This window comes from Ursus americanus, chromosome 14, assembly GCF_024610735.1.
Source record: "Ursus americanus isolate L20-20 chromosome 14, mUrsAme1.1.p, whole genome shotgun sequence".
Classification (NCBI taxonomy): domain Eukaryota; kingdom Metazoa; phylum Chordata; class Mammalia; order Carnivora; family Ursidae; genus Ursus; species Ursus americanus.
In genome coordinates, this window is record NC_142140.1 from 12,926,107 (window position 1) to 12,949,483 (window position 23,377).

The 23,377-nt window shown below is 39.0% G+C and overlaps 1 protein-coding gene across 3 annotated transcripts in view; it reads left to right on the forward strand.

The window, feature by feature from the left end:
- Positions 1-216: 216 nt before the first annotated feature.
- Positions 217-23,377, forward strand: part of SUMF1 (sulfatase modifying factor 1) — a 91,384-nt gene continuing 68,223 nt past the window's right edge. For 2 of the 3 annotated variants that reach the window (XM_045808120.2, XM_045808121.2), the window contains exons 1-2: positions 217-512; positions 20,648-20,821. In XM_045808120.2, coding sequence (XP_045664076.1) covers positions 237-512; positions 20,648-20,821 — 450 coding nt within the window. In that variant the 5' untranslated portion in view covers positions 217-236. The remainder of the gene's footprint in view (positions 513-20,647; positions 20,822-23,377) is intronic. The other variant, XM_087866842.1, reaches the window with a different exon arrangement.

A 23,377-nucleotide genomic window follows, 5' to 3' on the forward strand; every position in this document is an offset into this window, starting at 1 on the left:
CAAATGCTTAACAAATTTATCATTTTTCAAACAAGAAATAAAAATGGGGCTCACAGTCGGCTGGAAGTCCTTGAGTTTTGTTGTTTCAAAATTAGCGGAGCCAAGGAGGGGTGCTCCAAAGGAGAGGTACCTAGAAAAAATTGGAGAGAGCACCTCTCAAACATCAACCCAAGGCTGGCCCCTTTAAGGAGGGCGGAGCCACGTGACCTAGGGGGTCACATGGCTCGCGGGACAAGATGGCTGCGCCCTCAGTAGGGCTGGCTGGTGGGTGCTGCGCCCGACTCGGACTTGTCCTTTTGCTGCCGCTGCTCTTGCTGCCCGGCGAGGCGGCTGGGGGCGAAGAGGCCAGTACGGGCGCGGGTGCGGGCGCGGCCTCCCTCGCGGGCTCCTGTGGCTGTGGTACTCCCCAACGGCGCGGGGACCATGGCAGCTCGGCGGCCGCGCACCGATACTCGCGGGAAGCGAACGCCCCCGGCCAGGTCCCGGGAGAGCGGCCGCTCGCGCCCACCAAGGTGCTCTCTTGATTCCCTGAAGGCGCGTGGGGTCCGCGGGGTTCTTTGACAGGGTTGGGATGGGCAAGGCAAGGGGTTTGAACGAAGGCAAATGAAGATTATAACCACACCCCAGATTGGGCACGTGCTTATCCGACTTGACGAAGAGTTCCTCTCCCCTCCTTGCCCCCCAAGTCGGCGGGATATTGGGGCTCAACTTAATCGTGCGCAATAGGGAGTTCGGTTTGAGGACAGTTGACCCTCCTTTTCTTACCTCCTACTCATTTCCTCCTCACTCCACCCTGTCTTCCTCAGGAGGTTCTCGGGCTTTTAATTTCAAGGCCGACAGATTCGTTAGCCTTGGGTTCCTGTCTTAACTGTGAAGGAATCAGGACAGTGGGGCTCTGTGTCTTTAAGATTCTTGTATTTTATTGGTGGACTCTTCTAGTAGACTCGGTTTCTTGAAGGCAAGAACTTGTCCTATTTATCTTGCTATCCTTAGTACTTCAGCACACAGGAAGGACCAAGCCAACTGTAGTCGCTTTATTAGTGCTATTTATCTGTGCCTCTCATAGTGCATGGATGTGTTAACTGTTAGCATACATAAGTAATAACATTAGTCATAACGATTATTTCATTCTTTCCAAGTACTTTGCATATTGGTATGGTTGTGGAAAAAACTTAAGGGGACTAGAACTAAGATGTTTGACTCCTAAACTAGTGCTCCTTCTTGTATACCGACTACATTCTTTCCTTATTTTTTTAATCCCACTTTTCTTCCCTGTGATTTAATTCTGAACAATATTCAGGACTTAGGTGAGAGGTCGTGTCCTCTAGCAGGCCTTACCTGACTTCTTTCTTTTTCTTCCCCTGAAGTATTTCCATATGCTGCCACCAGTCTTTACTCTGACGTTACAATTACCAAAGATACTTGTCTCAGGTGTCTTTCTCTAACTAGGGAGTGAGGGTGGTAGGGGTTAGGACTATAACTTTGTGTCTCTGGTATAGTGTTAGGGAGCTGGTGATGGGGCTTTTCGTTGTTTCCCCATTTTGTGTAATTTTTGGCCTTTAAAATTCTGTTCCTCAGAGGATGCGCTGCATTATTAGTGTTTATCTTTTGTGCGGTGGGAGCCCTGGTTATTGTTGTAGTATGTATTGGCCATACATGATTTTAATTCCTTTGTACCTTTTCTGGTATTTGATAATCAGTTCTTCCTTCCTTCAAAAGAGAAAGTCCTATGTCTTTTTTGTCTGCTTTGTAACTAATAGGGTAGCTGTCTTACTGCATTTACACACTGAGCTGTATGAAATTTTTCCCTAGAACCTTCTGGCCAGTACAGAACATTCTGCATTTTAAATGCTCTATATTCCTTTTGATATCAGAATGAGATGTGGGTACCAGTATCTTTTAAATTAAATTTATAAGATATACATTTTTCCATTTCTTCAGAGTGGTTTTTTGTCTGGACTAGGTATTGTATGGGTCATCTTTGACCAGTTCTTTCCTCCCTCCCTCCCTCCTTCCCTTCCTTCCTTTCTTCCATATATGTTTTTATTTTATGCTCATTTTCACTTGAATTCACCTTCTTTAAAGTTTGGAGGCATCCCATGCTATTAGTAAACTAGCAGTTGCTAAGAACACTCTTCACAAGCCTTCAAGGACTCAACTTAATTATTGAACCTGAAGTAGCCCTGTTGTCAAGAAAAAAGACTTCATAGGAGGCAGTTCTTTATCTCTCTGATTTCCTCGATTTCAAGTATTTTGGTTCGTGTGTAGATGCCTTTGGTCTAATTCTGACACTTAGCCATTTATTCTGAATTCAAGAACTTCAATATTACAGGAGAGGTGCCTGGTTGTAGTGATAGTGCTTTTTTCCCTTAATCTTTAAAAAAAATTTTTTTTAAGACTTAATTTTTTAGCAGATTTTTAGTTTCACAACAAAATTGAGAGGAAGGTACAGGGATTTCCCATAATACCCCCTGCCCCTACACAATGCCTAACCTCCACCATTATCAATATCCTCCACCAGAATGGTACATTTGTTACAATTGATGAGTCTACATTAATGCATCATGATTACCAAAGTCCATAGTTTTCCTTAGGGTTCACTCTTGGTGTTGTACATTCTGTGAGTTTGGACAAATGTATAATGATGTATATCATTATAATATCATATAGTACTGTATAGTATAGTATTTTCATTCCCCTAAAAATCCTTTGTGTCCCTCTATTCATTCCTCCCCCCTCATCCCCACTGGCAATGTCTGATCTTTTTTTTTTTAATATTGATTTTTTTATTTTGGAGAGAGCAGGAGCGTGCGCACACATGATTGCTAGAGGAGGGGCAGACTCCCCATTGAGTGCGGAGCCTGAAGCATGGGCTGATCTCACAACCCTGAGATCATGACCTGAGTCAAAATCAAGAGTCAGATGCTTAACTGACTGAGCCATCCAGGTGCCTCTGACTGGTTTACTGTCTGTTCATAGTTTTGGCTTTTCTGGAGTGTCAGAGTTGGAGTCATGTACTATGTAGCCTTTTCTTTCTTTTTTTTTTTTTTTGCTTTTGTTTTTTTTTTTTCTATTTTTTATTTTTTAATAATGATTTTTTATTATATTATGTTAGTCACCATACAGTACATCCCCGGTTTTCGATGTAAGGCTCGATGATTCATTAGTTGTGTATAACACCCAGTGCACCATGCAATATGTGCCCTCCTTACTACCCATCACCGGTCTATCCCATTCCCCCACCCCCCTCCCCTCTGTAGCCCTCAGTTTGTTTCTCATAGTCCATAGTCTCTCATGTTTCATTCCCCCTTCTGATTACCCCCCCTTTCTTAATCCATTTCTTCCCCTACTGATCATTCTAGTTCTTATGTTCCATAGATGAGAGAAATCATATGATAGTTGTCTTTCTCTGCTTGACTTATTTCACTAAGCATTATCTCCTCCAGTGCCGTCCATGTTGTAGCGAATGTTGAGAACTCATTCTTTCTGATTGCTGAGTAATATTCCATTGTATATATGGACCACAACTTCTTAATCCAGTCATCTGTTGAAGGGCATCTCGGCTCCTTCCACGATTTAGCTATTGTGGACATTGCTGCTATGAACATTGGGGTGCATATGGCCCTTCTCTTCACTACGTCTGTATCTTTGGGGTAAACTCCCAGTAGTGCAATGGCCAGATCATAGGGTAGCTCAATTTTTAACTTTTTAAGGGACCTCCACACTGTTTTCCAGAGTGGCTGTACCAACTTGCATTCCCACCAGCAATGTAGGAGGGATCCCCTTTCTCCACATCCTCTCCAACATTTGTTGTTTCTTGCCTTGTCTATTTTTGCCATTCTAACTGGTGTAAGGTGGTATCTCAGTGTGGTTTTGATTTGAATTTCCTTGATGGCTAATGATTTTGAACATTTTTTCATGTGTCTGTTAGCCATTTGTATGTCTTCATTAGAAAAGTGTCTGTTCATATCTTCTGCCCATTTTTTGATTTGTTTATTTGTTTCTCGTGTATTGAGTTTGAGAAGTTCTTTGTAGATCTTGGATACCAGTCCTTTATCTGTAGTGTCATTTGCAAATATCTTCTCCCATTCCGTGGGCTGCGTCTTAGTTTTTCTGACTGTTTCCTTGGCTGTGCAGAAACTTTTAATCTTGATGAAGTCCCATAAATTCATTTTATCTTTTGTTTCTCTTGCCTTTGGGGATGTATCATGAAAAAGGTTGCTTTGGGCGATGTCGTAGAGGTTGCTGCCTATGTTCTCCTCTAGAATTTTGATGGATTCCTGTCTCACATCGAGGTCTTTCATCCATTTGGAGTTTATTTTTGTGTATGGTGTGAGATAGTGGTCAAGTTTTATTCTTTTGCTTGTAGCTGTCCAATTTTCCCAGCACCATTTATTGAAGAGACTGTCTTTTTCCACCGGATGTTTTTCAGTGCTATCCCGATCAAAATACCGAGAACGTTTTTCAAAGAACTGGAACAAATAGTCCTTAAATTTATATGGAACCAGAAAAGACCCCGAATCTCCAAGGAACTGTTGAAAAGGAAAAACAAAGCTGGGGGCATCACAATGCCGGATTTCGAGCTGTACTACAAAGCTGTGATCACAAAGACAGCATGGTACTGGCACAAAAACAGACACATAGACCAATGGAACAGAATAGAGAGCCCAGAAATGGACCCTCAGCTCTTTGGGCAACTAATATTTGATAAAGCAGGAAAAAACATCCGGTGGGAAAAAGACAGTCTCTTCAATATGTAGCCTTTTCAAATTGGTTTCTTTCCTTGGTAATGTGCATTTAAGATTCTTCCATGTCTTTTCATAGATTAATAGCTAATTTCTTTTTAGCTCTGAATAATATCCATTGTCTGGATGTGCCACAGTTTATTTATCTATTCACGTACCAAAGGGCATCTTGCTTGCCTCTAAGTTTTGGCAGTTAGGAATAAAGCTGCTATAATCACCCGTGTGCAGATTTGTGTATGGATATTTGGATAAGTAACAAATATTTTCATAAATACCAAGGAGCACAATTGCTGTAACATATGGCAAGAATATGCTTAGTTTTTAAAGAAACTGCAAAACTGTCTTCCAGTGTAGTTGTACCATTTTGCATTCTTACTAGTAATGTATGAGAGTTCCTGTTGCTCCACACCCTTACCAGCATTTGGTGTCATCACTGTTCCAGATTTTGGCCATTCTAAGGTGTGTAGTGGTATCTCACTATTGTTTAGTTTGCATTTTTTGCTTGACACACAATGAGCATCTTTGCCATCTGTGTGTCTTTGGCCCATTTTTATTTTTTTATTTTTTTTTTTAAGATTTTATTTATTTATTTGACAGAGAGAGAGACAGCCAGCGAGAGAGGGAACACAAGCAGGGGGAGTGGGAGAGGAAGAAGCAGGCTCCCAGCGGAGGAGCCTGATATGGGGCTCGATCCCATAACGCTGGGATCACGCCCTGAGCCGAAGGCAGACGCTTAACCACTGTGCCACCCAGGCGCCCCTGGCCCATTTTTAAATTAGATTGTTTTGGTTTCTTACTGTTGAGTTTTAAGTGTCCTTTGTTTTGGATAGCAGTCCTTTATCAGATGTGTCATCTGCAAATTTCTCTCAGTCTTTGACTTGGCTTCTCATTCTCTTGACATTATCTTTTGAAGAGCAGACAGTTTTAATTTTAATGAACCCTCACATAGCAATTTTCTTTTGTGGATGCTGCCTTTGATGTTGCATGTAAACAGTCATCACCATACCCGTTGTCATCTAGGTCTTCTTCTATCTTCTAAGAGTTTTACAGTTTTGCGTTTTGCGTTTAAATCTGTGATCCATTTTGAGTTAATTTTTGTGAAGGGTGAAAGGTCTGTGTCTATTATTATTATTTTTTTTTGTATGTGGATATCCAGTTGTTCCAGCACCATTTGTTGAAGAGATGGTCTTTGCTCCACTGTTTTGCCTTAGCACCGTTGTCAAAGATCAGTTCATTATATTTATGGAGGTCTTTTTCTGGGCTTCTGTGCTATTTCATTGATCTCTTTGTTCTTTCACCAGTACTCACTGTCTTGGTTAATGTTAAGTTTACAGTAACTCTTCAAGTTGGTAGCATCAGTCTTCTAACTTTTTCTCTGTGAGTATTGTGTTGGCCATTATGGGTCTTTTGCCTGTTTATATATACTCATAATCGGTTTGTTGATATCCATAAAACAATTTTCTGACATTTGGATTGGGGTTGTATTAAATTAATTTTTTTTCTGTTTATTTAGTTTAGTTCAACAGATGTTTATTTGGTACACAAATTTTGTAACACTCATATGTCTTGGGCATAAGGAAAAGAAAAACACATATGTCCTACCCTCAAGGCATTTACCGTTTACCCTCTTGTAGGTGTACGCTCTCTCTTAGTATGTGTCCCTCCCTCCCTTCCTTCTCCCTCCCTCTCTCCTCCTTCCTCCCCCTCTCTCCCTCTCTTTCCCTCCTCCTGCCTTCCTCTCTGTCTGCCCCCCCATCTCCCTTCTGCCTCCATGCAGAATCACCTGTCAGCATCATTTTTCCATAGTGACAGTATTGTAGGAGGAGTAGGTCAGAGTGTTTGGAGAGGAAGAAATGATTCGTTCTTCCTGTACAAATTAGGAAGTGCCTCAAAGACAAGGTCACATTAGAGCTAGGGCTTGAAGGAAACATTTTCAGAAGCTAGGGATAGAAGGACAGATTGAAGGACATTCCGAGAAGGGGAATAGCACGGGCACAAACAAAGCATTGTACAAGTGCACGATGTGTTCCGGGAAATGTTAGTAATTTAAGGTTTCTGGGGGTGACATTTTTCACACTTTTTAATATAACACTTCTCAACTGTGAGTCTTTTTTTATATTTTAATTCATTCAATGAGCACTTGGCAAGATGAGGGACACAAAAAAATAAATAGCACTGGGCTTTACCCTCAAGGAATTTACAGTTTCACTGGAAAGTTACAGCAGTAAAAATTGTATGAGAAACAATTTAGATACTTTAAAATTTTACTCAAGTTCCTTCTGCTTAAAAATATATATAATTCTCAATGAGAAAATTATCCTAACAATTTCAGCACGGGTTATTTTGCACAAGGTAGCAGAATGTTTTGATCTCCATGTGCCTTTGAAAACAGTTGCTTGAAGGGCATTTAGAATCATGGGATGATTAAATTGTATGCACTGTCTCTGTACGTATGGGTAATTTCAGTCCTGATTTCCTATCTGAGAATGTTTCCAATCAGGTAATGCTTACCCAAGTGTCAAGGCACGATTGAATTGAATGCCATCTCTTCTATGAAACCTTTCCTCCAAGAAGATGTGGTTTTTCTTTCCTCTAAATTCCCACAACATTTTCTTACTCTCTGAGGGCAACTTGTATATTTTCTTTGGTGTTATGTGTCTAGTTGTTTGATATTCTACATGGGAAGCATTTTTAGACCTTTTTAAATCTCTGTATCCACCCCCACCACTTGCCCAGTGTCTTATACATTTTAGACAGTCTGTAACAATTTCATGAATGATCTGTTACCTTTTTTTGGTGAAAACAATATTGAGAAACTGCTGTGGGAATAAAGGGTATCCCATACTTTCTAAAGAAACCTTTGTAAAATATTCTTTTGCTGTATCTCGTCCTCCTAAGAATCCAGTAACATATATTATTCCCCACTTTACAGGTTAGGCAACCGAGGCTTAATGGAATCATAAATCCCAGGGCTTGAAGGTTCTTTAATGCTATTCCATCTACAATTAGTGTCTGTCTGTGTGGGCAGTAGAGTAAGAGAATGATATAGGTGGATAAGCCTTATGCAGACAGCTAAGGCAGTTTGTGATCCAGAGATCAGATCCAGAGATCATGATTCTCTTGTTACCCCCCTTTCTCATGAGCCTTTAATGTATTATCTTAGATTTAAGGAGAGAAAAGAAGGAAAAGGGAGAAGAACTACACAGAAGTATTCATATAAGCTTATTTCATTTTTGTATAGAAGACAAAAATAGCATAGTAGCAAGTGAAAGAAAACACAAAACTGGCTTAAGGAGAAAAAAAGTGGGAGAGGGGACATTTATGGGCTGTCATAGTGGGGAAGTTCAGGAGCAGATATGGCCCCAGACACAACTGGGTCCAGAGCCTCAGGCAGATCTTCCTTTTTGACTATTTCCTGGCTGTTCTTTTTTCTTTGTTTGCTTCATTTTCAGGCAATGTCTTCTGTTCTTACTGAGGAAATAGCTGGAAGAGAGAGTATCCCTTTTCTCATAGCTCCAGCCGAAGTTTCAAGAGTAACTTTGAGTGGGTCATGGGCCTCTCCTTAGTAACATCTCTGTGGTCGAAAGAATGCCACGGTTGGCCTGCCTGAGTCATAGCAAGTGGAGTAGTCACCCAGTTCTACCTGAGCCATATGGAGACTTGAACAACTGGTTTTCAAAGGGATATCTGTTCTGACAAGAGCAGGAAGGAATGAGGGCTGGGTGGGCACAAGTACTAGATGCCCACTGCCCCTGCCTGGAGTGTGTGGCTCAAATATGGTCTTTTTCTTTTCTTTTCTTTTCTTTTCTTTTCTTTTCTTTTCTTTTCTTTTCTTTTCTTTTCTTTTTTTACGATTTATTTATTTATGTGAGAGAGAGGGAGTGTGCTTGGGGGGAAGAGCAGAGGGAGAGAGAGAATCCCAAGCAGACTCCCTGCTGATCCCATGACCCATGAGATCATGACCTGAGCCGAAATCACAAGTTGGATGCTTAACCCACTGAGGCACCCTGGTGCCCCCCAAATATGGTTCTTTTTTTTTTTTTTTTAAAGATTTTATTTATTTATTTGACAGAGATAGAGACAGCCAGCGAGAGAGGGAACACAAGCAGGGGGAGTGGGAGAGGAAGAAGCAGGCTCATAGCGGAAGAGCCTGATGTGGGGCTCGATCCCATAACGCCGGGATCACGCCCTGAGCCGAAGGCAGACGCTTAACCGCTGTGCCACCCAGGCGCCTTCCCCCCCCCCCCAAATATGGTTCTAACAGCAATAGAGTCACCTTGATGTATGTGCTTTTGACTTGAGTGGCAGTGGCACAAACTGATGTAGCAAAGGGGGTTTGAACTTACTTTCAGGGAGGAATGGATTGTTTGAATCTGGAACTTCAGTGAAGACTTGATTAAAATGGTTCTTTTTATTTGGTTTAGGATCCTGTAGAGTGAAACACTTGATGCTCTGTATTTCACTAGAACAACATTTTACATTTGCAGGACAGAAAATTTCATTTCATTCGTGTAAACTGGAAATTATGATCCACTCAGAACAATGCAGGGTATTTTTATTTATAGCCTCCAGAACAGAAACTTCGCTTATTCAGTGTTGGTTTTCTCTGATGGGTAATGAAAGAAGAAGAAGAAGAAAAAACTAGGCCAGGAGTCCACAGTGGAAGTTGTGATTGTATTAGCATTGTTGGTACTCACCTTGAAGGAGAAGAGGATGAGAAAAATGAGGTGATTGTGAAACTTCATTAGGCACAACGGGCACAGCTTCCTGTGTGTCTTCTCTTTACACCAAGGGCTGAACACCTGTTCTCAGAGTAGGACCTACTCCCTACTTGTCTGCTGCTGGAAAGCTTTTTTTTTTTTTTTTTAAAGAATTTATTTATTTATTCGACAGAGATAGAGACAGCCAGCGAGAGAGGGAACACAAGCAGGGGGAGTGGGAGAGGAAGAAGCAGGCTCCTAGCGGAGGAGCCTGATGTGGGGCTCGATCCCATAACGCCGGGATCACGCCCTGAGCCAAAGGCAGACGCTTAACCGCTGTGCCACCCAGGCGCCCCTGCTGCTGAAAAGCTTTTTTAAACTTTAAGTCCTTTATGAAACCTTGTATTAGATCATTTTAATAATCATTTAAAAATTACACTTGGAACTTTTGTCTGAAGCCTTCTGTGTTTCTGCTTCTCTGCAGAGCTGCTTAAAATTCTGACTTCTAAGCTCTTAGGAACCTTGCGTCTCAGACATTTGGAGGATAATCAGAATAATGTGTGAACCCAGTTCAGTCCTTACACAAAGTCTTTTAAACAGGTTGCACTACAATGCATGCTGTCCGTGTCTGGGACTGTGTTAGAACAAGAATTTTTACAATTATGAATAACTCACGTGGCAAATTCCTCATCATATTCATGATCTAACTCATTCAGTCAATAGAATTTTTTGTTTTTTGTTTTTTGGTTTTTTGGTTTTTTTTGAGGATCTACCCTGAACTATGTACCACGCTAGGTGCTGGGGATATAGAAATGAAAACTTTACTTGTGATTCCCAAAGAGCCTAGGATCTAGGGGAGGTGAAAACCTGTCATTAAAATACATGTATGTCAGTTGTTAGGATAGATAGAGGTATTTATTAGAGTAACCCAATTGAGGGGCATATGATCCAGCCAGAGGAGGGGAATGCAGGCAGTAAAGGCCTGGAGGAGGTGATCTTGAATATTGACTATTTACAGACAAAGTGTAGGTGGAACACATAGTGAGGGAGACAGTGAGAGATTAGGCTTTGATGGTTAGATATTTTATTTTGCCCTGAAAGGTGATGGGGACACCTAAAGAATTTAAGTAGGAAAGTGGTATGATCAGATTGACATTTTATTTTATTGTTTATTTTTTGAAAGACAGTATATTTACATGGTTTAGAAAAAATTATAGAAAGGTGTGTAGTGAAAAATTTTTACTTATCTGATAGACTTCCTCTCAAATAGACTTCCTCTTCCCAGACAATATTTGCAAATATAAGCAAATACAAAAATATGTGAATCTATATTCGTCCCCCACCTCCTTTTCACACAACTGATAGCACTCCATGCTGTGGTACACCTTGCTTTGTTCACTTTAGTTCTTTGTCTTGGCAAGATCTCTCCATATTAATTTATTAAAAGTGGGTTTTTTCTTGTTTTCATTCTTTTTCCTTTCTTATGGCTGCTTAATTTTCTCCCCCCCCCCCCATTCACCTAGAAATACACTGGGTTCCGCTGCCTTTTAAAATATTCTGAGGGGCTTCTGGGTAGCTCCGTTGGTTGAGCCTCTGACTCTTGCTTTTGGCTCATGGCTTGATCTCAAGGTTGTGAGATCTAGCCCCTTGCTTTGGGCTCTGTGCTGGGTGTGGAGCCTGCTTAAGATTCTCTCTCCCTCCCTCTGTCCCTCCCCAGCTGCACTCTCTCTCTCTAAAAAATAAATATAAATAAATAAGTAAATAAGTAAATAAATAAATAAATAAAACATTCTCTGAGATTGGTCACTCCCTCAAATTAACAGGTGATTTCTCTCCTGTTTCCCCAGCTACTTCCACTTCCCCCTTCTTACTCCAACTCTTTGCAGTTTGGTTTCTGTCTCAGTTCAGTGAAATCTATTTGCACAAGTCACAAGTGACCTACTTTAGTTTTATAATCTCTTACTGATTAACTGTGTGGCGAGGAAGAAGCTTTAGCATAACACTGGGAAGAGATTTTTGAAATTTAGATAAATCCAGACATGGAATTGGTTATATCATAAAAGCAGAAATTTTCCAATCCCTGCCGTTTCTGGTATGTACTCAGGCTCCCTCCCCTAATTTATCTGCTTCTGTTGAGAGTTCTACCTACTGTGCATTCTGGATGCTCTATCAAATGAAATGTACTGAAGGCAACTACCATGAAGTCCTTCTTGCTAACTCAAGCGTATTATGACTTACTGGAGAGATCTTGAGGGCGTATGCAGTTCTGGCAGTCCTGATAGTGGTTAGCAACCACAGTGATTGGGGATTACGAAGGACAGCATTGCTCTAGTAAGAATAGCCTCATCAGACCCTGCCTTGTATCAATACCTTTCCTTTGGTTTTTGGTAACACTATTTGCAGATCCAATGTTTTGCCCGATATGGAGATAGCACACAGCCTGACCCCTTTCCCAGTTTTATTTTTATTTTTTGTTTTGTTTTCGTCATCTTGGGATGATTCTTGGGAACCAGCTCTTTATTTTGAAAGCTGGTAAGTAAGGGGAAAGAGTCAAGAATTTATTTTGCCTTTCCCATGAATATATCACTGAGTAGCTAAATAACTGAGTAGGGAAAGTTTCTCTTTATAGAAGGATTTCAACAATAAATGAAGAAGATATGATAGAATTGGAATATCATTTTGCAACCCCTGGTGAATTGAACCTTGATGGCTGCTAGCATCAGAAAAGAGAGTGACCCGTACACTGTGTGCTTCTTGATGAGGAAGACACCACCACCTGCAGAGGAGTCTTACTCCCCTCAAATCAAACCTGAATCTGATAAAGCCTCTAGATTCAGCTATCGATTTTCAGGAGGTACAGAGGACAGGGGATAATGATAAGTAAACTACATTATAAGGTTGCAGTCAACAAAAATCTTGACTCTGGGAATCTTCGACAAATGACCCAGTTTCTCTAACAAATGCAAGGGGGAAAAAGAAGTAAAGGGGGAACCTTTGTGACTTGGATTCCTAAATGCCGTATTTTACAAAAAAAGAAAAACCATAAAAACTATAATGTTTAGGGATGCATAGTTAAATAATTAAACTACAAATAAAATAAGGAATGCATATAAAAGTCAGGATAGTACAGTATGGTGACTATAGGTAATAATACTATATTATGCATTTGAAAGTTGCCAAAAGAGATCTTAAAAGTTCTTATCACAAGAAAACAGTTTAACTGTGGTAATGGATGTTGACTAGACTTGTGTTGACCATTTCATAATATATACAAATACTGAATCATCATGTTGTATACCTGGAACTAATATAATATCATATGTCAATTATATCTTAAAAATAAGTTAAAAGTCGGGACAGTGGTTTTTCTCTGTGGTGAGGGGGGAGGATTTGTGTTCAAGATGGGCATAGGAAGGGCTTTTGGAGTGATTGCAAGGTATTTTCATGGAGGGATGGTTATAAGGATCTTTAACTTACAATTTATTAAACAATACATTTAATGCTTTTTAAAATATTTGTTATAACTAAAAAAGATTTTAAGTTTTAGATGGTGTGGTAAAGGTATTTCCATTCTCCCCCTAAGACAAGAATAATAACAAAAGTAGCCGTATGCCCTGAATTTTCCAAGCAGTGATCTGTAAGGTGCACTAAAAACATCACTAGAATAAATTTGAAATATTGTACTGGTTAATTTGGGTTTCCGCTTAATTCCTTATAGAACTGACAAAAAGTACACAGTATATTTTAGAGAAATAAAAAGCCATGCCTTTCTAGAACTGACCGATCTTTTAAAAAAATATTTTTATTAAAAAAAAATTCGTGGGACACGTGGGTGGCTTAGTCAGTTAAGTGTCTGTCTTCAGCTCAGGTCATGATCCCGGGGTCCTGGGATCCAGCCCCACATTGGGCTCCCTACTCAGCAGGGAGTCTGCTTCTCCCTCTCCCCCTGCCTCCTCCCCCCTGCTTGTGCTCTCTCTCTAATAAATAAATAAAATCTTTAAAAAAATTCTTTTTATTGAGGTGTAATTGACTACTTTTTTTTTTTTACCCCTCCCCTGCCCCCACCCCTGCCTGTGGCAACCACCAATCTGTTCTATGAGCTTGGTTTTTGTTTGTTTAGATTCCACATACAACAGAGATCATATGTTGTTTGTGTTTCTCTGACTTATTTTACTTAGCATAATGCCCTCAAGGTCCATCCATGTTGCAAATGGCAAGATTTCAGTCTTTTTTATGACTGAATGATATATATCTATGATGCATATGATATAAAAGGACATATATTTAAATACACACATACTTGTATACATACCACAATATCTTTTTTTTTTTAAGATTTTATTTGAGAGAGAGGGAGAGAGCACAAATAGGGGGGAGGGGCAGAGGGCGAGGGAGAAGCAGACTCCTCACTGTGCAGGGAGCCCAACCCAGGGCTTGATCCCAGGACCCCAGGGTAGTGACCTGAGCCAAAGGCAGATGCTTAACCAACTGAGCACCCAGGTGCTCCCATACCACGATTTCTTCATCCATTCATCCATCCATGGACACTTAGGTTTCCATGTCTTGGCTATTGTAAATAGTGCTACATTGAACATTGAGGTGCATACATCTTTTTTTTTTTTTTAAAGATTTTATTTATTTATTTGACAGACAGCCAGTGAAAGAGGGAACACAAACAGGGGGAGTAGGAGAGGAAGAAGCAGGCTCCCAGCAGAGGAGCCCGATGTGGGGCTCGATCCCAGAACGCCGGGATCACGCCTTGAGCCGAAGGCAGACGCTTAACGACTGAGCCACCCAGGCGCCCCCACATACATCTTTTTGAATTTGTATTTTAGTTAACCTTGGGTGAGTACCCAGAAGTGCAATTGCTGAATTATATGGTAGTTCTTTAAATAATATTTTTTAAGTTTTTGAGGAGCCCCCCTACTGTATTCCATTGCGCTTGCACCAATTAACATTTCCACCAACAGTGCGCAGGACTTTCTTTTAACCACATTCTTGCCAAAACTTGTTACTTCTTGTCTTATTGTTAGTAACCATTGTAATGGATGTGGGGCATATTGATAATAGCCATTTTAACAGGTGTGAGATGCTATCTCAGTGTGGTTTTGATTTGCATTTCTGTGATAATAATGGTGTTGTGTATCCTTTCACGTACCTTTTGATTATTTGTATGTTTTCTTTGGAAAAATGTCTATTCAGATCTTCTGCCCATTTGTTAAGAAGTTTTTTGTTTTTGTTTTGCTGTTGAGTTGTATGGGTTCTTTATATATTGTGAATATTAACTCTTTGTCAGATATATAATTTGTAAAAAATTATATACCATTCATTAGGGTGCCTTTTTATTTTGTTGATCGTTTCCTTTGCTGTACAGAAGCATTTTAGTTCAGAATAGCCCCACTTGCTCATTTTTGCTTTTGTTACCTTTGGTGTTGGGTTCAAAAAATCATCACCAGCACCTGTGTTAAGGAGTTTACTGCTTATGGGATATGGTTTCAGGTCTTATGTTCAAGTCCTTAATCCATTTTGAGTTTATTTTTGTGTATGGTATAAGATAGTGGTTTAGTTTCATTCTTTTGAGTGTGGCTATCCAGTTTTCCAACGCTACTTATTGAAGACACTGTTCTCTCCATTTGATATTCTTGGCCTTTTTGTTGTAAACTTATTGACCATGTATGCATGGGTTTATTTCTGGGCTCTCTATTGTGTTTCACTGTTTGTTTTTATGCCAGTGCCATACTGTTTTAATTGCTGTAGCTTTGTAATATTGTTTGAAATCAGGGAGCATAATGCCTATGGGCTTGTTGTTCTTTCTTAAGATTGCTTTGGCTATTCAGGGTCTTTTTTGGTTCCATACAAATTTTAGGATTGTTTCTTCTATTTCTGTGAAAAATGCCAGTGGAATTTTGATAGGAATTGCACTGAATCCTAAGAAGGCTTTAAAAATATTAATTCTTCCATTCCATGAACATGAATTATCTTGCCAGTTATTTGTGTTGTCTTCAATTTCTTTCCTTAATGTCATTATAAGTATACAGGTCTTTCACCCCCTTGGTTAAATTTATTGCTAGATACTTTATTATTTTTGATGCAATTACGAATGAGATTGTTTTAATTTGTCTGATAGTTGGTTATTAATGTATAGAAATGTAACAGGTTTTCTTTTTTTTTGGTATTGATTTCGTATCCTGCAATGTTACTGGAATTTGTTTATTAGTTTAACAGTTTTTTGGTGTAGTCTTTGGTGTTTTCTATGTATGTCATCTGCACATGGTGACATTTTTACTTCTTCCTTTACAATTTGGATGTCTTTTATTTCTTTTTCTCATCTAATTACTCTGGCTAAAACATCCAATATTAAAATGAATAAAAGTGTCAAGAGTGGGCATCCTTGTCTTCTTCCTGATCTTAAAGGAAAAGCTTTTAGCTTTTTACCATTGAGTATGACTTGTCATATTTGGCCTTTATTATGTTGAGGTACATTCTGTTTATATCCACTTTATTGAGAGTTTTTATCGTAAATGGATGTTCAATTTTTTCAAATGCTTTTTTGCATCTATTGAGGTGATCATATGATTTTCGTCATACATTTTGTTGATGTGGTGTATCACATTGACTGATTTGTGGATATTGAACCAGCCTTTCATCCCAGGAATAAATTCCACTTGATCATGGTATATAATCCTTTAATGTATTGTTGAATTCAGTTTGCTAATATTTTGTTGAGGATTTTTGCATCTATGTTCATCAGACATACTGGCCTATAATTTCTTATTCTTGCAGTATCCTGTCTGCTTTCGGTGTTAGGATAATGCTGGCCTCATAAAGTAAGTTTGGAAGCACTCCCTCCTCTTCAGTTTTTTGGAAGTGTTTGAGAAGAATTCGTTGTAATTCTTCTTTGAATGTTTGGTAGAATTCATCAGTGAAGCCATCTGGTTCTTGACTTTTGTTTTTTTGGGAAGTTTTTGATTACTCATTCAATTTCCTTAGTCGTAATTGGTCTGTTCAGATTTTCTGTTTCTTCAATTCAGTCTGGTAGGTTGTATGTTGCTAGAAATCTTTCCATTCTTTTGGGTTGTCCATTCTTTGGGCATATAATTATTCATCGTGGTTTCTTACGATCTTTTGTGTTTCAGTGGCATGACTTCTAATATCTCCTCTTTCATTTCTGATTTTATTTGAGTACCCTCTCTTTTTCTTGGTAAGTCTAGCTAAAGATTTATTTTTATCTTTTCAAAGAACCAGTTTCTTAAGGTAGGTGTTTATTGCCCTGAACTTCTCTTAGAATTTCTTTTTCTGCACCCCATACATTTTGGTTTATTTCTATTTTTATTTGTCTCATGGTATTTTTTTATGTGTCTTTTGATATCTTCTTTGACCTCTTGATTGGTTAGTAGCATGTTGTTTAATTTTCACATATCTGTGAATTTTCCGGTTTTCTTTATGAAATTGAGTTCTAGTTTCATATCATTTGTGCTTGGAAAAGATGCTTGATATGATTTCAGTCCTCTTAAATTTATTAAGACTTGTTTTGTAGCCTAACATGTGATCTATCCTGGAGAGTGTTCCATGTACACTTGAGAAGAATGTGTATTTTTTTTGCTTTTGGATGGGATGTTCTGTATATGTCTCTTAAGTTCATCTGGTCTAATATGTTGTTTAAGGTTGCTGTTTCCTTATTGATTTTCTGTCTGGGTGATCTATCCATTGATGTAAGTGGGATATGAAGTCCCCAATTATTATTGTGTTGCTGTCTGTTTCTCCCTCTAGGTCTGTTAATATTTAGTTTATTTAGGTGCACCTATGTTGGCTGTATAAATTTTTGCAAGTGTTATATCCTCTTGTTGGATTGGCCCCTTTATCATTATGTAGTACTCCATGTGTTTTATTATAATCTCTATTTTAAAGTTGATTTTGTCTGATATGAGTATAGCTACTCCAGCTTCCTGTTGGTTTCCATTTTCATGGAGTATCTTTTTCCTTCCCTTCACTTTCAGTCTCTGTGTATCCTTACATTTCAAGTGAGTGTCTTGTAGATTGCATATAGATGGGTCTTGTTTTTTAATTTGTTCAGCTACTCTTTGTCTTTTGATTGGAGAACTTAGGCCATTTACATTTAAAGTAATTATCGATAGGTATGTACTTATTGCCATTTTGTTCATTGTTTTCTGACATTTTTGGTTATTCCTCTCTGTTCCTCTTTTATTCTCTTGCTATCCTTCTTAGTGGTTTGATAGCTTTCTTTAGTGGTATGATTATATTCCTTTTCCTTTATCTTTTGTATATTTACTATAGGTTTTCCCTTTGTGATTACCATGAGGTTTACATGTAACAACTTATATCTGTAACAGCCTATTTTTAAGTAGATAATTTAAGTTTGATTGCATTCTAAGGCTTAACATTTTTACTCCCTACTGCCATGTTTCATGTTTTTGACATCTCTTTTTATATCTTTTCATCTTACTTATCCCTTAACTACTTCTTGTAATGAGTTATTTTCACTACTTTTGTCTTTTAACCTTCATGCTAGCTTTATAAGTGATTAATCTACTATGTTTACTATATATTTATAAATATCATATAATTCCTTGTCTTGTGGCTGTTTAATTTTCTGTCATGTGGATGGCCCACAATTTACTTAATCCGTCTACTACTGATGGGCATTTAGTTTATTGCCAGTCTTTTTCTGTTAAAAACAGAGCTGTAATAAGTTGCATTGGATACCAAAGGCTGACATTTCAGAAAGTTCAGTTGGTGCTTAAATATTTGCTGAATGAATGATTGAACAGAAGATTAATGGCTTAGAGGGGAGCAAGGAGGGATGTGAAAGGATGAGACTGGAGACAGGGTGACTGGTTGTGAGGCTCCTGCAGTTGTCTGGGACTAGAAAAGGGGGAGATATCCAATAAGGTGGAGTGACCTCTGTAATGCTGGGATTAGGGGACAGGAGTAGTCAAGCATGATTTCTTAGAACAATAGTAATACATTGGAAAAATAATAAGACATTTATTACCCATATTTCATAGATGGAAAGAACTCCATTTTCATTGGGAAATACATGCACAGAATTAAAGACAACCACTAGCAAAGATAGTCAATGGAAATAGAAAGTAGGAATCAATGATTGTTGATTGCTACTTTCCGTTTCTTTTAATCTTGTTTTTCTAGGTCTTCTGCTGTTATTGCTAAGTCATATTCTTTCTTTTTATTACAACTAGTATCTCTCTTTGGCTTCCTTTTTTTCTTTCCTCAATTTCAACCCTTATTTTATGGATTAGAGGCTTCACAATTCTTATGCTGCTGTAAGATCAATGAATTGATTTTTCACTCAGCTGATTAGAAAGTAAGATCCTGTGTCTGCAGAATATATTTCTGACAGATGGTATGATTGTGTTCTTTTTTAAAAAAATTAAGATAGAATGACATACCATAAAATTCACCCTTATAAATCGGACAGTTCAGTGTTTCCCAGTTCATTCACAAGGTTTCATGACCATCATCAGTAATTCCAGAACATTCCATCACCCCCAAAAAGAAACCCCATATCCATTAGCAGTCATTCCCCATTTCTTTTTCCCTCCCACTCCTGGCAACCACTAATCTACTTTATGTCTCCTTGGATTTGTCTGTTTTGGGCATTTCATATGAATGGGATCATATAATATGTGGCCTTTTGTGATTAGATTATTTCACTTAGCGTAATGTTTCCAAGGCTCATCCATAGTGTAATATATATCGGTACTTCATTCCTTTTCATGGCTGAATAATATTCCATTTCATGGATCTACCATTTTTTGTGTATCTGTCACTTGATGGACTTTTGAGTTTTCCCTTTTTTGACTATTCTGAATGATGTTGCTATGAATGTGAAGAAGTTTTTTTCATGGATATTTGTTTTCATTTATCTTGGATATATATCTAGAAGTGAAATTGTGTCACATGGTGACTCTTTATTTAGATTTTTGAAGAACCAAGAGACTGTTTTCTAAAGCAGCTGCATCATTTTACATTCCTACCGGCAATGTATGAAGGTTCCAATTTCCACATCCTTGTCAATATTTGTTATTGTCAATCTTTTTGGGTTATAGCCATGCTAGTGGGCATGAAGTAGAAGCTCTTTTTAGTTTTTACTTACATTTCCCTAATGATTCATGATGTCGAGCATAGGCTTGCATTTCTTAACTGAATATTTTTGGTGCAATCCTTAGGCACTATGTTTTGTGCTGGAAATACAGATGTGAACAAGGCAGTCCAGTAGCCTCTTGGAATTTAGAGTTTATGTGAGACAGTATATAGGAGCAAAGTATTTGCAATCAGAGTTTTAATAAGGAATCAATTAAGGACAAGGACATAATAAGGACAAGACATGTTCCCTTATTAAACTTTTTAGATATTCCATTTCTGTGATTTAAGTCTTTTCTATTTTGGAGACCCACATTCACTCAGTGGTTTTTAAGAATATGATATATGGCATTTTTGCATTTGATTTTAAAAATAATTCAAAAGAAATGAGATCATATTAAAGGAAAAACATACTCAAATGTATAAAGAAGTGGAATATCTCCCTGCCTTTGCACTCTCGCAGCTTGGTGGCTATTGCTCCAGACCTGTTTCCATGGCATCTATCTATCAAGTAGAGTTTTGACTAAAGAACTACTTGCCTAGAGAATTTTCATTTCATTTCTTTTTTTCTTAAAGATTTTATTTTATTTATTTGGCAGAGAGCAAGAGCAAAAGCAAGAGAGAGAGAGAGAGCACAAGCGGGAGGAAGAGGGCGAAGCAGGCTCCACACTGAGCAGGGAGCCCAATATGGGGCTTGATCCCAGGATGCTGGGATCATGACCTGAGCCAAAGGCAGATGCTTAACAGACTGAGCCACCTAAGTGCCCCTCATTTCTTTTCTTTTCTTTTTCTTTAATATTTATTTATTTATCTCTACACACAATGTAGGACTTGGACTCATGACCTGTAGATCAAGAGTAACATGCTCTTCCAACTGAGCCAGCCAGGCATACCAAGAATTTTCACTTGTCTTTGAGACTAGTCCTTCACTTTCATAGGAGCATGGAGTTATTTTACTGATTGTGCAGTGATTTCTGTGGTGTAACTGTTGGCTGCTTACTGTGTGCTAGGCACTCTGCACTTCATATGGGTCTACTTTGGCTGTGATGGCATGACTCCCCGTCTCCCCTTTCACTGCAGATGGTCCTCATCCCCGCTGGAGTGTTTACCATGGGCACAGATGATCCTCAGATAAAGCAAGATGGAGAAGCACCTGCCAGGAGAGTTGCCATTGATGCCTTTTACATGGATGCCTATGAAGTTAGTAATGCCGAATTTGAGAAGTTTGTGAACTCAACTGGCTATTTGACAGAGGTAATAGGGTTGGGATGGGAAGGAAGAACTTGTTCTTTTCTAATGTTGATTAACCATTTTTTATTATGTGCCCAGTACTATGCTCAGCAGCTTGTGTATATTTCATCTAATCCAGTTCTCATAGCAATCCCATGAGGCCGGTTATGTTTCAGGTAGTGAACTGAGGATTGGAAAAGTGGTTTGCCCTGAGTTGCACAGTTAGTTAGTGGCGGAGCTGGGATTCAAGCCTGACCAGTGAGATGCCAGGGCCTCTGTTCTTAACCATTATGCTATATTGTATCAATGCTTTAATAGACCAGAGAGTGCCACTGCCTTCTCAGGTTTGAGATAGAAGATAGAATCTAAAGTAGGCCACTTTCCCTCTCAAAAAATTGCAGTTTAGTTGTTCAAGAAGCATTACGTATTTCATTAAGCAATAGATGGAGAAGTACGGTTTCTCAGTTTTGTGGTTTTACTTCTTTTTTTTTTTTTTCTTTTGTTTTAGAGAGAGAGAGAACGTGTGATGGGGTAGGGCTCAGAGGGAGAGGGAGAGAGAGAATCTTAAGCAGGGTCCACGCCCAGTATAGAGCCCGACATGGGACTTGATCTCACAACACTGAGATCATGACCTGAGCTGAAATGAAGAGTCAGATACCCAACTGACTGAGCTACGCAGGCACCCCTGTGGTTTTATTTCAATGCCTGACAACTCATAAGCTCTCCTGTAGCAATTCCAAGTTATTCTCTGGTCGCCGAATCCCAGAGCAAGGTTCTGCAAGTGGATGTATCTTCTAAAAGGGAATAAGAAGGGGGCGCCTGGGTGGCACAGCGGTTAAGCGTCTGCCTTCGGCTCAGGGCGTGATCCCGGCGTTATGGGATTGAGCCCCACGTCAGGCTCCTCCGCTGTGAGCCTGCTTCTTCCTCTCCCACTCCCCCTGCTTGTGTTCCCTCTCTCGCTGGCTGTCTCTATCTCTGTCTAATAAATAAATAAAATGTTTTAAAAAAAATAAATAAAAGGGAATAAGAAGAAGGAGGCTTTTTAGTTTTAGTCACTTTCTCTAAGTGACTAAAATATACTTGTTTTGTAGGCTTCCCATTTTTTCTCACCAAAGGACTTTACCCTTGCCTTCAGTTTGTGGAATCCTTGTTTTATTCCCCCCCACACAGGCCCAAAACAACATTTTTTTCTTTTCAATAAAAAAGTGATTTGAGAGTAAATGCTGAAAGCAAAAAAATGTTCAAATTTGGTTTTGCAACATCACATTTCTTTGGAATTTCCTAAAATACACAAAGCGGTTTTCTCTTTTGTACCTGTTTATAGTAAGCAGAAGTCCCTCTTCTTTTTCTTTCATAAGGATCCTCACAGATCAGTTTCCTCAATAGTCTACATGAGTCAGAAGACTTGTGAGGAAACAAGCTCCCCTTAGACTAGGGTTCTCCATAAAGAAGATAGAATAAACAGAATTTAGGGCATTCAGGAATGTGGATGGGGAAAAATGACTTCTGGCTTTTTACTACCCTTTCACTGAAGTTTAACATTTTCTTCAATTATGAGGCAGACAACAAACCCTAGTAATAGTAGCAGTACCCATAACTTTGTCACTGGTAGCAATCACAAACATTTTTTGTCACATTATTATTATTGTGGATATCTTAAAATATTGTTTGTGTTCATCCTTCCTTTAGAAATGCTGATAATTGTGAGACCTTCCACTAGATCTTATTTAATATATTAATAAAGAGCATGTATATATTACTATATCACAAATTTACTTTATTTGTATTTTGAGATAACTATTTTTCTTCATAATCATATGATTTTGTTTTATGTATTTAAACATCTTATTCTGAGAAGGAGGCCCCTAAGCTTCAGCTACTGCCAGGAGGGTCCAGGGCATAAAAAGTGTTAAGTACTCCTACTTTGGATAAAATGTTTCATATTTTTATGATACTTTACAGTTTTTTTCTGTCCCTCCAGCTTCATTTTATATCACATTCCACTAACCATGTTCAAGCCCAGCAGGTCTTGTTTCTATTCCTTGAAAACTCAGCATTCTTTTCCAGCTCGAGGTCTCGGCTCATACTTTTTTCCCCACCTGGAATTTCCTTCTCCCCTTGCCCATCTTCCTTTTACTATGGCTGGTTCCTTCTCATTCTGACTCATCTCAGCTCAATGGCCCCTCCTCAAGACCTCCTCTCCCCACTCTATCAAAAAGAGGCATGTATTAGGGAGCCTGGGTAGCACAGTCGTTGAGCGTCTGCCTTCGTCTCAGGGCGTGATCCCGGTGTTCCAGGATCGAGCCCCACATCGGGCTCCTCCGCTGGGAGCCTGCTTCTTCCTGTCCCACTCCCCCTGCTCGTGTTCCCTCTCTCACTGGCTGTCTCTCTGTCAAATAAATAAATAAATAAAATCTTAAAAAAAAAAAAAAAAGAGGCACGTATTGCATGGTGCACTGGGTGTTATACACAACTAATGAATCATTGAACTTTACATAAAAAACCAGGGATGTACTGTATGGTGACTAACATAATATAATAAAAAAATATTATTATAAAAAAAAGAGGCTTTTCTAGATA